At 38.5% G+C, this 17,577-nt stretch overlaps 1 protein-coding gene across 3 annotated transcripts in view; it reads right to left on the bottom strand.

Moving 5' to 3' along the window:
• Positions 1 to 17,577, bottom strand: part of Hel89B (histone acetyltransferase 1) — a 570,925-nt gene that overhangs the window by 140,768 nt on the left and 412,580 nt on the right. For all 3 annotated transcript variants that reach the window (XM_067150030.2, XM_067150029.2, XM_067150032.2), the window contains exon 26: positions 1,070 to 1,211. In XM_067150030.2, the coding sequence (XP_067006131.2) occupies positions 1,070 to 1,211 (142 nt within the window). The remainder of the gene's footprint in view (positions 1 to 1,069; positions 1,212 to 17,577) is intronic.

Raw genomic sequence — 17,577 nt, 5'->3', positions numbered from 1 at the left:
AACAAGCAAAAGCTTTAATCTAAAAATATGTTTGAAAATCAGACATTAAAAAGTTTAGTGAAAATGTCTAAATGCCAAATGGCAAGAGCAGTAAAATAAGGCTCAATAAAATTTATGAAATCACTATTCAGGAGAAGGAAAAAGTGTGTGTATGGAGAGAACTGAACCCAAAATTCTTGATCATGAAGGTGGAACGCTATCACCTCAACTCCCCGATGGGTTATGTGAGTGGTAAACACTTTGAAATATGTAAACTACTATGAATAAATTGAAGCATTTTATTTCAAGACTGGCTGACAAGTGAGCCTAATATTTTAACATAGTAATACCTTGACGGTACACTACCACCACAGAAAGCCAGCTCCCAAAGTCAATTTCCCAGGTAGTTCCCTTGTCAGTCAAAGCTAGACCACCAGCTTGCTTCCTGGCCAGATAAGCCACCAGGGCCAACAACATTCTCCGAAATCCCCTATTCGTGGTGGGTCATCCCTGTAGAATGAACAGCTGTCCCCATAGCCAAATGGCTGTGTGATATAGAAGTAGAAAAGGGTTCAACTGTATGCAACAGCTAATCAATTGGTCTTCTCTGTAAGTGTGTGATGAGACTAGAAAACAACAATTATGAAGCAGATCTGATTTTGAGACATCTCAATTGTGGACCTAATGTTTTGGCACGAGACTGAGACTGCAACATGCTTTGGAATGCTCACTACTATTTTCAACTTTTGCTCCCGATTTCATAAATAATTATGCAATTTACAGTGTGCTTCAAAGAACGTTTCTACAAACTGCTTTATTTCACAAGACACCACAAAATAATTCTAACCACTTCAAAAGCTAACAATGAACAAAAGTTCAAATTCTTTGGAACTACGCTGGTTTCTCGAAGACATTAGTATGCATTTATTGATTTCTTTCTTCACAAATCTCTCTGTATTCTGCATGTAATCCTAAGGGATTTATCAACTGGACGTATTCTGTTTCTCACTGGGCAGATGGACAGGTGAATAAACCAATTATTAAAACATTTACTTGTTATCCAATCAAACAAAAAACTGATAGCATTTACCTTAGTTTTTCCATTCTTGATAACATGTCCTTCATCCAAAATGCAGTAGTTCCACTTAATGGAGCTGAAGAAATCTATATCTTTCCTTACAATATCATAAGAAGCAATGATTAAATTGTGAGTCTTCACTTTACTTCTCAACCTGAAAGAGGAAAAATCCACTCAAAATGAAACATCTATACAGCCACAATATAATTAAGTATATGAAAGAAATGCCACATGATGTAAGAAATGTTGCACAAAAATCTGTTTGCAAGGTAGAAATTAAATGCTGTACTGTGGAATCAAAAGTAGAAATGATTTGTTCTTTAAAAAGCAATAACGTCCCATACTGAAATAATGCTAACATGTTTTTAAGAGAACTTAATAACTCTCTTATAATAATTTAAGCTTTTAAGCCAGATGGATGAGGTTTTATTTCAATTTAGGTAAAGATTTTACACACTGTACAGGACACAATAGTACAACACTAGATACAACACTAATGGTGTTGCATAGTGCATCCTTGGCAGCAAACATGATTGAACAACAATGAAGACGATAACAACAAAAATGTCAAAACTGAAAATAAATGGTTTCTGCAATAACAAATCTACTGGTTGTGTTGAGAAACTCATTGGTCCCATTTTTTCAGGTGAGTGTAATGTAATGCAGAATACAAGGCTGGACACCAAGATTAGCAAGAGGGTGCAACAGAGATTTCATTGTAAGAACACAGTATGTATTTATTAATGTATTATTAGCATTATTTGTTTTATTGTAAGAACACTATGTCAAATTGGTGGCATTCTGTGGCACCAAAAGTTGGGGATCTTTATTAGGCAAGAGAGTGAAATAGAAAAAGTTGGGTAAGAGGTTGGTTTGTCCAAAATGACGCATATCACCCAACAGTTTTCAAGGCATCAGTACACCAATGTTTAGCATCAGTATTTTGAAAACTGCGTGCTACATGTGACAAGAATGCAATGTAGTGATCAGCTTGGATGGAGAAAAATGCAAAAGTAGAAGTGGTGACTGGTGGGAAAATCATGTGCATCCAGAGTTAAGAAAAGACTACAGGCCTTATGGGCCTGCTGCCTTCCACTGTTGCCATACTCGCTCACTCACCGCGGCTCGGACACTGCTTGTGAAATACAGTGATGATATAAAATTATACATCGCTTGGTACAGCTGTTACAAGAATAATAATAATATAAATGCCATATTATCTCCAGTCATTAATTAAATTATAGTTATGAAATTTCGTTTTGCCATAACGTTTCTAAGGATAATAGCCCACTGATGGTAACATTCGAAATAGAGTAAGAGTTTGAACATGCAGGGATGCGGACAACATGCATGTCCAGAAACTGAAATGATTGTCTTGTTTCTTATATCTGAGAAAGTTTCATGATCGTTGTTGCTTTACGGGAGCGCAGTGCTGAGTCTATTAGCCCCGGAAACATTTCATTATTAAGGCAAATACTGTGTGGTTACAACACAGGAAGCTGACGGCGAGATATCTCTATCTCGGTGATGTATCCTTCAGGTCATTTCAGATAAATTTACTCGTAAGTGACAACAGATGCAAGGGCTTCATGTTTATCACAAAATACTATAACTTTAATATTCTTCCGCAACATAAAATACAGAATGTTGAATGACCTATTCGTATTTCTTAAAATCAGGTAGTTCGGGTTTGCTGTTTACGGAAGCGAGGATTGTGTTCAGAGTTGGCGGTTCATCTCTAAAATAGAATTCATGAACAGTGCGCCGTATTCCACTTCTGACAAAATCATCGTATTTAATGAGTCTGGAATTACTGCAAATTGACTTTTTCCTTTCCCGCTTCTTGCTGGGACTCTGGAGTGGCCCTTCGCTGGCTTCCTTCCTTATTTTGAAGACGGAAGACCTCGAAATTCCTGAAAAATTCGCGGCTTTATCTGCTACCCAGTTTACACTTCGTCCTGGATGCTTTGTTTTCAAATATGAAAATGAATTAAGCACCATTTGCCGTTCCTTTCTACTGACAACTTCACTACTTCTCCTTTTCACATGTTCAACTATAATTTAAATGTATTACTCGCTGATTGATTATATAAAATACTAAACAGACAAAAACAATACATGATACACACAACAAAAAGCAATGCAATACACGAAAAATGAAACACAATATACTGTATTTATAACAAAACACTATGCGCCCCAGGAAGACGATCACTTCACTCTGCCGAATATCTCCCTTACATAAGCAATCACTGTAATAAGTGACACACACAAAAAGGGAAACATGCCGCACTGACCTCACCAATGATGATTCGCAGTGGTTAAGCTGAGTTATTACACGTGTTGACTACTGTACACCCTTCCGCACTACACGCTGAAATGTGGCGCGCAATGCGACAAGCATGGCCGGCTGTTCCGTGTACTGAACCGCATATACGATATTTAAAAGGATAAATTCAAAGATATCAAAATGATTTTACGTCTTCTTCAGTATTGTATGGCACAACCAATGCTTGTTTCATAAGAAAAATGATATATTTTGATAGGAATTCATTATAATTTTTATATACATGTAGAACTAAAGTGGGTAACACCAATAGAAGTAAAAGCCCATAAGGCCTGTAGTCTTTTCTTAACGCTGGATGCTCTATAGAATAGTTTACTACTTATTCTCTTTGATAGTTTATTTAATGGCTGGATCACCAGGAGTGCGTTGTCATTCTCTCGACTGGGACATCTGACTGACTTCTGTTACGCCTAGTGAATTGTGCTGCAAAGGGCAAAGCTAGTTAACTTCATATTGTTATTACGTATTTGCCGTGGTCTTCGACCATAAACTTGAAATTCAAGTTAGTGTTTGGTACATTATTGTTGAATGTGGCGAGTCATGAGGTATCTAACTCAACTTTGAGTTTGAGAGTGCACTCATTACTTTGGAGATAAATTGCGAGCTTCAGGCTACCTGAAGAATTGTGAATTCACCATGTTAGGAGGATTGATATGTCCAATTGTTTCACCAGGTGGCCTTCATGATTGTATATAGATATGAGTTCACACAATCATTGGAAGATTAAGTTTATCAATGCTTTGTGCATAATTTTCATCATAGAGTTTTATTCCTGTGAGCTGTAGCAGGTTAAATGATGGTGGTCAGTGATCCAGCATTTCTCACCAGCCAGACTGTCTACATATTAGAGCTAAGATGAAGGTACCTTATTCTGAAAAACCTGTACAGTGTAATTTAGAGTGTTTTCTGTGAAAAGCTAGGGACAGGAAAAATCCTAATGTGATACTTTTCTAGCATGGTCGTCACACCAGCTAGTTCAATTCTAGTGATTATTTTGCTTAAATTCAGTACTTATTTTGTGTAGTGATGGAAGATTGTGTGTTTCAATTGTTGTCTAATATGATGATTTTTTATGTTGTTGACATGTCCTATGTACAGTATATTTATGTGATTACTTTTTATATCTAATTATTTTAATTCGGTGTGTCATTTGAAGTGAGAATATAACATAGCCAGTATATCCTTATACCATTTCAGTTCAACAGTCACAATTTATAAGTTATAAATTTTTATGCTTAATATCTCAGGCTTTGGAAGTTTATATTACCAATATACAGTAGTTGGTCCGTTATTGGACATTATAAATTTTTCAGCTAACTCAATCCTGGTTGCCAGCGTTTCGGCCAAGTGTGCTAAGTTGGGCTCATCAGTTAGTAAATAGCACACCTATCAAGATGCATGTCTAGTGCATACCGCGGAGGCCACTGCGTAGACACCTTGGAGCCTACGCACTATTTACCAACTGATGAGCCAAACTTAGCACACTCGGGCAAAATGCTGGTAACCAGGAATGAGTTAGCTAGAAAATTTATATTGTCCAATAATGGACCAATTATACTGGTATTATAAATTTACTCAGTCGGGACAAATATTTCAGGTTTGCTATGGGTATCAACATCTATATCATCTTTGGAAGTTTGTCGCGAGATTCTATCGCTCACCGGAAGTATTCAAAACTGACTGGCAAGCTATACAGAAGTAATATGGATAGCAAATCATCGTTGATTGCCACATCCATACCATTCAGCTTGTCCATACGGTCAGAAACTCTCCGCAAATGATCATGTATGTTCCCATCTTCACTAATTCCTTTAAGCATGATCTGCTTTAATAATGTTACTTTCGGCGTGGGTCCCTTCAATTGGCAAATCGATTCCAGTTTTAGCCACAGTTCATGCGAAGCGACTCAATCTTTTACCTGTTTCAATTCCAAGGGTTAAATCACCAAGATATCTGACATAGCTTCACTGTCACCTTCTTCCCATTCTGTAATAGCGGATGCATTCTCGCCTACCAGTTTAAGTTAACCTTTGTCCCAGATACATAAGCCCACATACAATTTTTTACTAACACAGCCTTGAATTTTCAACGTGGCAAGTTGACCTTTGACAGCATCTTGATGCGCACCATCTGGTGTTCATCTTCGCACAATATTTCTTTGCAGAAGACTACTCAACCTTGTAAACCGTGCAAGACACGATATTTTCACACGTCTATTTTTCAGTGTATTTTATCACTACACATTTAAGAACTTTCCAAACGCGCATCCTGGGCCCATAAACCGTTGAAAAGGCACGATGTTTCGGAAAGTAATAAGGTCAGCACGGTTTATATTAGGGAGGCACGTAAATCACAGATGGATAGTGTGAAACAAGAGACATGGAGACTGCAATCGTGACATGTCAGAATGGAAAACCGAAAATGTAGTATGTAGGTAGCGCTACTTGATGGCGGCTCAGCCAGAGTCATGTGAATATATAATATAAATAATCTCAACATTATTATTATTACTATTATTATTATTATTATTATTATTATTATTAACATGAACCTTAAGCAGCCGTAGCACCCAAGCGGCATCTACGGGTTTCTGGACTCCCCAGTACATTTATATTTACCTTATTATACTGTACACTATAACACAATACGACGGGATCCAATTTTAAATAACTGATTGGGCGCCAGTGTATTTGATAATACACAACATAAATATAGCATGAAACTAATATATCTAAGAGGGTGGGTCATAAGCTGATGATATCCTGACCTGCTTACTGAACCTGATGAGCTGTTGAACTGGCATGATAGGAATCAGTCGCGCGATCGCACATATGTAACAATTTGGACAATTTTTCACTAATACAACCCAATGTTTCTGACAATTTAAAGTTAGCGAACAGTTCTATGACAAAAATAAGTGCAAAAGGTGTTGTGAAAATGTCAATGAGCATTGTAGGTCGTGATAAAAGTTTCAACCTATGCAATACATTATACATACCTGATCGTTGTATTAATCTGTTAGTTGGAAAGATCGTAGACAGGGTTCACTGCGTAGTGTTTGATAAAACATCCACTCGAGTTACAGATGCTAATGATAGTACCTTATTCGTCGCACATAGAAAAGATGGACTTTATTACGAAAATGGGTCGTACACCGAAGAACAGGGAAAAATTCCCTGAGCTGAAAATACGCGAAAAGGGTCTATTATGAACTGGCACATTCGATTGGGACATCTATGTGAGTCAGTGAAGAATAAAAGGATAGAGGGAATCAAAGCCCTCGACACCGAAGAGGATTTTGGATGCAAGATCTGTCTCCAAGAAAAGATGACATGTACCCATTTTCCAAAGAAGTCTGATAGGAGAATGGAAACAGAGGAATTGATTCACTCCGATATTTGTGGCCCAATGAGAGTTATGGAAATGCATATTACTTCACTACATTCATTGACAATACAACTGGATGGTGCAAAGAGAAGTTTCTTCGTCAGAAAAATGAAGTTGTTAATGAGTTTCAGGACATCAGAAAACGTTTGAAAACACAGAAAAATGCGAAGATAAAGATTTTACAATCTGATAATGGTAAGGAGGACATGAATTCCCAATTTGACGCACTGTTAAAGAGCTCTGTGATCCTACGATGCCTGATGATTCCGTGTAACCCGTTGAAGAAAATATATTTTGTGTTTCTTCTACTCATCTCATTTTTAACCAAATTAACATCACACCTATCAAAAGGACATAACACCACAAGCTCTACTCAACCTCGCACATTTTTTTTTTTTTGGTATTTGCTTCACGTCGCACCGACATAGATATGTCTAATACCAATATAAATGGTCCGTTATTGGACATTATAAATTTTCTAGCTAATTCATTCTTGGTTGCCAGCGTTTCGCCCCCGTGTGCTAGGGTGGGCTCATCAGTTGATACCTAGCACACCTACCAATACGCTGGCTAGTGCATATCGTGGAGGCCACTGCGTAGGCTACTTGGAGCCACCGGCAACGCCAATGCACTAAGAGACTTTGTCTCATTACCAAAAATTGATGCCTGCTTGGCCATCAGATGATATAGATGTTGATTCCCATACGGAATCTAAAATGATGAGCCCACCCTAGCACACGAGGGCGAAACGCTGGCAACCAAGAATGACTTAGCTAGAAAATTTATAAAGTCCAATAACGGACCATTTATATTGGTATTATAAATTTACTCATTCGGGACAAACATTTTAGATTCCGTATGGGAATCAACATCTATATCATAGATATGTCTTACGGCGACGATGGGACAGGAAAGGCCTAGGAGTGGGAAGGAAGCGGCCGTGGCCTTAATTAAGGTACAGCCCCAGCATTTGCCTGGTGTGAAAATGGGAAACCATGGGAAACCATCTTCAGGGTTGCTGACAGTGGGGTTCGAACCCACTATCTCCCGATTACTGGATACTGGCCCCACTTAAACGACTGCAGCCATCGAGCTCGGTCGCACATTTCCCTTTCGACTTTTAATACAAGAAGCTACAACCATGTCTACCAGCTAATTATAAATATAGCTACGTTTTCTGACGACTACCTGCCCTCACTCCTAAGTGCTTCAAGAAGTTTGTCGTCTTATTTTTTCATATAAGATTAACAACTTCAACAGACAAACAACTTTAGATTTTGCCTAATCTTTAACCAAATTAACATAACAACTGTCGAAGGGACATAACACCACAAGCTCTAGTCAACCTCGCACATTTTCCTTTCGACTTTTAATACAAGAAGCTACAAACACGTCTACCAGCTAATTATGAAAATAGCTACATTTCTGACGAGTACTTGTCCTCACTCCTAAGTGCTTCAAGAAGTTTGTAGTCTTATCTTTTCATATAAAATTAACAACTTCCACTTTGAATTTAAATTTAACTACCACTATGAGTGACTTTTATCCTAAATATTATGCTATTATAAGCTCCTTACGCCATCTCCAGAATAAGGCACCATATTTATTAGATTTCATTTCAATGCAGCAATTTACGTATTCTTTTCGAACTTTTAACTAACTTTATCATAAGAGTACTTATAACAACTATATTCTACTTGCTAGTCATTTTATACACATTTGTACCTAAAACAGTATCCTCTTATTTATAGTTTAGACATATAAGAACAATCAGGATCCTGATCTATCTTTCTTTCAGGTATGAGATTTGTACGCTGATGATGCCTTTATTATGGGTGAAACATGTCCCCATATCTAATATGTTATTTCTTAAATTTAAATTTTTAAAAAAATCCTCTTAGGTATTGAACAGGTGGAATTTATAATCTAGTATTATTATTTGACTTTAAATCACTGATTGCCAGAATGAATAAAAATGGACCAAGGGCAGAGCCCTGTGGCACACTTTATTCAATGTGGAATACCTATTTTTAATCGAGACAAACTTATATCTATTATTTAAGTATGACTTAATTATGTGCAGAGAGAGATACTCAACACCATACATCTCAAACTTTGCAAGTAAAATTTCATGATTAATACAATCAAAAGCTTTACTTAAATCACATAACACCAAAGAGATGGCTTGGTTGTTTTCAAAAGATGTTAATATCTGATTAACAATTTCAAGAACAGCAGTAGTAGTGCATTTACCTTGTCGAAACCCAATCTGACTGTTTAATAGGAGATTGTAAGTTTCAAAATAGTTGCTAAGTTGATTGTACAAAAGTGATTCAAATAATTTAGAAATTATTGGAACAATTAAGACTGCATGATAGTACTGTAGAAGTTGTCCCCACTTTTAAATACTGCAATAACTTTAGATATTTTAAGTAAATAAGGAAAAACTCAACTCCAAACACTTATTAAAAATAAAAGCTAGAGGTTCAGAAATCCAATATATTATTCTTTTGATGATGTAATTAGAAAAACAATAACAATCCATACTCTTAGAGTTTGATAATTTTAGGCTAACTTTAATTACTTCATCAGGTGTTTATTCAACCTAATGGAAAGTATTTCAGCAGGGGGGTTGATTATGAAGAAAGTAACTCGCAGATGTACCTGTTGCCTTAATTTGATCTCCGATTTCTTTTACAGAGTTTAAGAAAAAATTAATCAGTTCATCAGGATTGAGGAATGTGTCTTGAGATTTTTTGTTTGTTTTGCTATTTGCTTTACATCGCACCGACACAGATAGGTCTTATGGTGACGATGGGACAGGAAAGACCTAGGAATGGGAAGGAATTAGCAGTGGCCTTAATTAAGGTACAGCCTGGTGTGAAAATGGGAAACCACAGAAAACCATCTTCAGGGCTGCCAATAGTGGGATTCAAACCCACTATCTGCTGGGTGCAAGCTCACAGCTGCGCGCCCCTAACCGCACGGCCAACTCGCCCGGTGTGTATCTTAAGTACAAGTAGGGATGATTTCTTGTACTATAACATCCTATGCCGTTTTGCATTTGTTGCGTACATTCTCAATATATTTTTCACAACCTTAATTTTTGGCATGAATAAGTTTTCTTTTGTATAACTTGTTACAATTAATATAAGCTTTATACACGCCATTCTGCTCAATTCCTCCTTGACAAGAGTTTTTATAAATTCTATACAGCAAAAGCATTCTTTCTCTATACTGAGTCAATCCATCAGTATACCAGTTGAACTTCTTGCTTTTAAGTTTACCATTACAACTAATTTTTACCAATGGTGCACATAAATGCCACGTTTCAGCCAATTTATCTAAAAAAGTTTCCAAATACAGTTTCAATAACATTTTCCCCCATTTGAAATTCAAATACAAAGCCCCAGTTAATTTGTTTCAGATTTTCAATAAATATGTTAATACAAAGGTTGGATCTTAAAAAGTGGCAACTATTTATTTACAAAAGATATAAAAGAGTTACATGTTAGCAACCTTTGCTGTCCTTCAATGCAGTCACCAGCGTTGTGTATAACCCGTTGCCAACATACGAGGTTTGGAACTTAAATAGTGGCAACACTGTTGTGGAGACGCTATGCAACAGAATCTAATACTGTTGCTGATAGCACACATTGGTTGCATACCTACCTTACCTCAGAGCAAATGGACTCGCCCTTCCCACATCACCTGCGTGCGCACAAGTGAGAGAAACACAGTCACTTGTGAGCTAGGTGTTCTAACATAACGTTGTCACTATGTTTTCCAAACAGGAACAATGCAGCTGGATCAAGATTGAATGTGCCAGAGGTCATACAGCACGATAGTATCATCAAGGTCTTCACGAGGCTTGCGGGGAATCTGCATTGCCTTACAGAACAGTGGCCCGTAGGGTAAAAGTCTTCAACGATGGTCGGCAAACTGTGGTTGATTTGTTCGGTCGATAGAACTGGGAAGTACTGTACCATCCACCATACTCCGTGGACTTAAGTCCTTGTGACTTTGATTTGTTTCCGAAGATGAAGGAACCACTTCGTGGCATTCGCTTCAGAACTATTGTAGAGATTCAACAGGCAGTAGACCGCTCCATTTGCACCATCAAAAGAACAGGCTCTGCTAAAGGTATAATACGGCTTCCACATCGTTGGCAACGGGTTATACACAACGCTGGTGACTACATTGAAGGACAGCAAAGGTTGCTAACATGTAACTCTTTTATATCTTTTGTAAATAAATAGTTGCCACTATTTAAGATCCAACCTTTGTATTAACATATTTATTGAAAATCTGAAACAAATTAACTGGGGCTTTGTATTTGAATTTCAAATGGGGGAAAATGTTATTGAAACTGTATTTGGAATTTTTTAAAGATAAATTGGCTGAATTGTGGCATTTATGTGCACCACTGGTAAAAATTTCACCCTGACTTTTTACCCACATCAGAACAGGTTCATGATTGTAAATTATGTCAGGATGGTTAAGATATAATGACATAGGCAAGAGGTCATGATCTGTGAAATCCCCAGCAATAAGTCCAAGTTTATATAAATCTCTCAAAAAATTTACAATAATATTATCCAAGCATGCATTATTTCGTGTAGGTAGCGTGTTTGTGCAAGTTAAATGTAGAGTTCTTAGTAAATTCAGGAAGATCCTAGAAATCTCACCATCTGAATATGCCATCTCTATGTTAAAATCCCCACAAACAGCAACTTTTGTCTTAAACTCCAAAATATTTTCCATTACTAATTCAAAGTTCTTGTTGTTGTTTGAGTCATCAGTCCATAGACTGGTTTGATGCAGCCCTCCATGCCACCGTATCCTGTGCTAACCTTTTCATTTCTACATAACTATTGCATCCTACATCTGCTCTAATCTGCTCGTCATATTCATACCTTGGTCTACCCCTATCATTCTTACCACCTACACTTCCTTCAAAAACTAACTGAACAAGTCCTGGGTGTCTTAAGATGTGTCCTATCATTCTATCTCTCCTTCTCGTCAAATTTAGCCAAATCGATCTCCTCTCACCAATTCGATTCAGTATCTCTTTATTCGTGATTCGATCTATCCATCTTACCTTCAGCATTCTTCTCTAACACCACATTTCAAAAGCTTCTATTCTCTTTCTTTCTGAGCTAGTTATCGTCCATGTTTCACTTCCATACAATGCCACGCTCCACACGAAAGTCTTCATAAACATCTTTCTAATTCCTATATCATTGTTTGAAGTGAGCAAATTTCTTTTCTTAAGAAAGCTCTTCCTTGCTTGTGCTAGTCTGCATTTTATGTCCTCCTTACTTCTGCCATCGGTAGTTATTTTACCACCCAAGTAACAATATTCATCTACTTCCTTTAAGACTTCATTTCATAATCTAATATTTCCTGCATCACCTGCCTTCGTTCGACTGCACGCCATTACTTTTGTTTTGGACTTATTTATTTTCATCTTGTACTCCTTACCCCAGACTTCATCCATACCATTCAGCAACTTCTCGAGATCTTCTGCAGTTTCAGATAAAATAACAATATCATCGGCAAATCTCAAGGTTTTGATTTCCTCTCCTTGGACTGTGATTCCCTTTCCAAATTTATCCTTGATTTCCTTTACTGCCTGTTCTATGTAAACATTGAAAAGGAGGGGGGACAAACTGCAGCCTTGCCTCACTCCTTTCTGGATTGCTGCTTCTTTTTCATAGCCCTCGATTCTTATCACTGCAGACTGATTTTTATACAGATTGGAGATAATTCTTCGTTCTCGGTATCTGATCCCTATCATCTTCAGAATCTTAAATAGCTTGGTCCCATCAACATTATCGAATGCCTTTTCTAGGTCTACGAATGCCATGTATGTGGGCTTGTCCTTCTTGATTCGATCCTCCAAGATCAGGCGTAAAGTCAGGATTGCTTCACATGTTCCTACATTTCTTCTGAAGCCAAATTGATCTTCTCCCAACTCAGCTTCAACTTGTTTTTCCATTCTTCTGTAAATAATACGTGTTAAAATTTTGCAGGCATGAGATACTAAACTAATGGTGCGGAAGTTTTCACACCTGTCGGCACCGGCTTTCTTGGGAATAGGTATAACAACATTCTGCCAAAAGTCGGATGGGACTTCTCCTGTCTCATACATCTTACACACTAAATTGAATAACCTTGCCATGCTGGTTTCTCCTAAGGCAGTCAGTAATTCAGAGGGAATGTCATCAATTCCAGGTGCATTATTCCTATTTAGGTCACTCAGAGCTCTGTCAAACTCTGACCTCAAAATTGGGTCTCCCATTTCATCAGCATCAACAGCCTCTTCTTGTTCCAGAACCAAATTATCTACATCTCTACCTTGATACAACTGTTGGATATGTTCTTGCCATCTTTCTGCTTTTACTTCTTTCCCTAGAAGAGGCTTTCCATCTGAGCTCTTAATATTCATACACCTAGATTTCCTTTCTCCAAAGGTTTTCTTGATTTTTCTGTACGCAGCATCTACCTTTCCCAGGACCATACAACCTTTGACATCCTTGCACTTCTCTTTCAGCCATTCTTCCTTAGCTACCTTGCATTTTCTATCCACTTCATTCTTTAATCGCCTGTATTCTTTTCTGCCCTCTTCATTTCTAGCATTCTTGTATTTTCGTCGTTCATCAATCAGGTCTAGTATCTCCTGAATTATCCACTGATACTTAGTTGATCTTTTCTTTCTTCCTAACATTTCTTCAGCAGCCCTACTGACTTCATTTTTCATGACTATCCACTCTTCCTCTATTGTGTTTCCTTCAGCCTTTTCATTTAGTCCTTGTGCAACATGTTCCTTGAAATAATCCCTCGCACTCTTTTCTTTCAACTTGTCTAGATCCCATCTTTTTGCATTAATTCCTTTCTTCAATTTCTTCAGTTTCAGATGGCATTTCATGACCAACAAGTTGTGGTCAGAGTCCACGTCTGCTCCTGGGAAAGTTTTGCAATCCAACACCTGGTTTCTGAATCTCGGCCTAATCATAATGAAGTCTATTTGATACATTCCAGTGTCTCCAGGTCTCATCCACGTATACAGCCGTCGTTTGTGGTGTTTGACCCAAGTATTGGCAAGCACTAAATTATGATCAGTGTAGAATTCAACCAGCCAACTACCTCTTTCGTTCCTTTGTCCCCAATCCAAATTCTCCTACTGTACTACCTTCCCTTCCTTGGCCTACCACTGCATTCCAGTCTCCCATCACAATTCGATTCTCGTCGCCGTTTACATATTGTATTAAATCTTCTATCTCTTCATATATTCTTTCGATTTCCTCATCATCCGCTGAACTAGTAGGCATCTAGACCTGCACAATTGTGGTGAGCATTGGTTTGGTGTCTATCTTGACGACAATAATTCTTTCACTATGCTGGTCGTAGTAGCTTACCTGCTGCCCTATTTTCTTATTCATTATTAAACCAACACCTGCATTTCCCCTGTTTGAATTTGTGTTGATAATTCCGTACTTGCCTGACCAAAAATCCTGTTCTTCCTGCCAACGTACTTTACTTATACCAACTACATCTAACTTTAGTCTATCCATCTCCCTTTTCAGATTCTCTAACCTACCACAACGATTCAAACTTCTAACATTCCACGCTCCGACTCGCAGAATGTCAGTATCCATCTTTCTGATGATCGCCCCCTCTCGTGTAGTCCCCACCCGGAGATCCGAATGGGGGACTAGTTTACCTCCGGAATATTTTACCCCGGAGGAAGCCATCATCAGTACATCATTCATACAGAGAGAGCTGCATGTCCTCGGGAGGTAGTTAAGGCTGTAGTTTCCCATTGCTTTCAGCCGTGTAGCAGTATCAACTCAGCCAAACCATGTTGAGTATTATTACAAGGCCGTAGTTCATTCCTAAATTAGCCTTTATCTCCTCATTCTGAGTACCCTCCTGCCATTGTTCCCACCTGTTCGTACCAGCAATCATTCTTGCTACTTTCATGTCTGTTACTTCTAACTTATGAATAAGATATCCTGAGTCCACCAAGCTTTCGCTCCCGTAAAGCAATGTTGGTCTGAAAACAGACCAATGTAACGATAGTTTCGTCAGGGAGCTGACTTCCTTCTTACAGAATACTGTTGATCGCAACTGCGAGCTCACTGCATTAGCTTTACGACACCTTGATTCAATCTCACTTACTATATTACCATCTTGGGAGAATACACAACCTAAATACCTGAAATTATCGACCTGTTCTAGCTTTGTATCACCAATCTGACATTCAATTCTGTTGAATTTCTTACCTACTGACATCAGTTTAGTCTTCGAGAGGCTAATTTTCATACCATACTCATTGCACCTATTTTCAAGTTCCAAGATATTACACTGCAGGCTTTCGGCACAGTCTGCCATTAAGACCAAGTCGTCAGCATAGGCCAGACTGCTTATTACATTTCCACCTAACTGAATCCCTCCCTGCCATTTTATACCTTTCAGCATATGATCCATGTAAACTACAAACAGCAAAGGTGAAAGATTACAGCCTTGTCTAACTCCTGTAAGTACCCTGAACTAAGAACTCATTCTACCATCAATTCGCACTGAAGTCCAATTGTCAACATAAATACCTTTGATTGATTTTAATAATCTACCTTTAATTCCATAGTCCCCCAGTATAGCGAACATCTCCCTCGGTACCCTGTCGTATGCTTTCTCTAGATCTACGAAACATAAACACAACTGCCTATTCCTCTCGTAGCATTTTTCAATTACCTGGTGTATACTGAAAATCTGATCCTGACAGCCTCTTTGTGGACTGAAACCACACTGGGTTTCATCCAACTTCATCTCAACGACTGATCGCACCCTCCCTTCCAAGATGCCAGTGAATACTTTGCCTGGTATACTAATCAATGAGTTACCTCGATAGTTGTTGCAATCCTTCCTGTTCCCTTGCTTATAGATAGGTGCAATTGCTGCTTTTGTCCAATCTGAAGGTACCTTACCAACACCCCATGCTAATTTTACTATTCTATGAAGCCATTTCATCCCTGCCTTCCCACTATACCTCACCATTTCAGGTCTAATTTCGTCTATTCCTGCTGCTTTATGACAATGGAGTTTATTGACCATCCTTTCCACTTCCTCTAGCATAATTTCACCAACATCATTTTCCTGCTCCTTATGAGCTTGGCTGTTCGCAACACCACAAGGATGATTTCCTTTTACATTGAGAAGATGTTCAAAATATTCCCTCCACCTCTCCAGTGATTCCCTGGGATCTATTATGAGTTCACCTGAATTACTCAAAACACTGTTCATTTCCTTTTACCCTCCCTTCCTAAGAGTCTTTATTACTGTCCAGAAAGGTTTCCTGCTGCTTGACCTAGCCTTTCCAGGTTGTTACCAAAATCTTCCCATGACTTCTTTTTGGATTCAACAACTATTTGCTTCGCTCTGTTTCTTTCATCTACGCACACATTCCTGTCTGCCTCGGCCCTTGTTTGGAGCCATTTCTGATAAGCTTTCTTTTTACGTTTACAAGTTGCTCCCACTTCATCATTCCACCAAGATGTTCGCCTTTTCCCATCTTTACACACAGTTGTTCCTACGCATTCCCTTGCTATTTCTACTATAGCATCCCTGTATGCCACCCATTCACTTTCTATATCCTGAACCTGCTTACTGTCTACTGTTCGAAACTTCTCAATAATCATATCCATGTACTTCTGTCTAATTTCCTCTTCCTGGAGATTTTCTACCCTTATTCGTTCGCAGACAGATTTCACTTTCTCTACCCTAGGCCTAGAGATACTTAGTTCACTACAGATCAGATAGTGGTCTGTATCATCGAAATATCCGTGGAAAACTTGTACATTCCTAACAGATTTCCTGAATTCGAAGTCTGTAAGGATATAGTCTATTATGGATCTGGTACTGTGACCGTATCGTCACAATGAATAATTATTCCGAATTATATATTTGAGAAAGAAGTAGGTTGGAAGCTTTCTTTGTGTGGGTGCTGGCAGTTGCATCATCTTACACTTCACTTCGCGACATAGAGGCACCTGGAACACCCAGTGGGTGGCTCAGAAAACCCCCCAATTGGGCGCGCGTCATGGAAGAAGGAGAAGAAGAACACCGCTTTGCTGATTCCATCTTGAAAAACAAATGCCAACGTACAGTGATGCCAAAGCAATGGGGTGATTTTAAAGGTATTTTCGGCTCAAATAAGGATTGTTTAACCAGAAATCATACGTCAGAGCAATGGGAAGAATTTTGGATGTATTGTAAAATCAGTAACCAAGGTAGAAGAATATCACCCATGTAAATGCGCTTAAAGAAGCTTATGGAACTGGCTCGGCGTACCCACGCTAAGAGTGTAGCCAGATGCGTTTGGGGATTTCCCATTTCCCCTCCGATCTATATGAATTAATTGCTACGAATCTGCCGATCATTTCAAACTCCGCATAGCATCGCGTACTTGTAACTATTGAGTCACACAATCTGGCGCATAGCTGACTGTCACAGACCCGTTTGTTAAGAAGATGTCAAATTAGAGTGGGGGACTTTGTCCGTGAAACCACCCCTACTCCTGGTAAGCTTATAAGTTCTTGCACTTCCAAGGGTGGAGGAGTAGTCGAGGACGTGCTTCAGGGGCAGAACGACGGTCGATTCGCGAGCGGAAACTGCTTTTGTTTTGTGTGAGAAAGTGATTGAAAACGGGAGTGAATTTTAAACAGTTTCTTGTGTACATTGATAATAGGAGAGGTAACTGCATGACAATGATATGTGTGCGACA

This window comes from Anabrus simplex, chromosome 6, assembly GCF_040414725.1.
Source record: "Anabrus simplex isolate iqAnaSimp1 chromosome 6, ASM4041472v1, whole genome shotgun sequence".
NCBI lineage: Eukaryota > Metazoa > Arthropoda > Insecta > Orthoptera > Tettigoniidae > Anabrus > Anabrus simplex.
The sequence above is the reverse complement of the archived record's forward strand: the minus strand, read 5'-3'. Positions and strand labels throughout refer to the sequence as shown.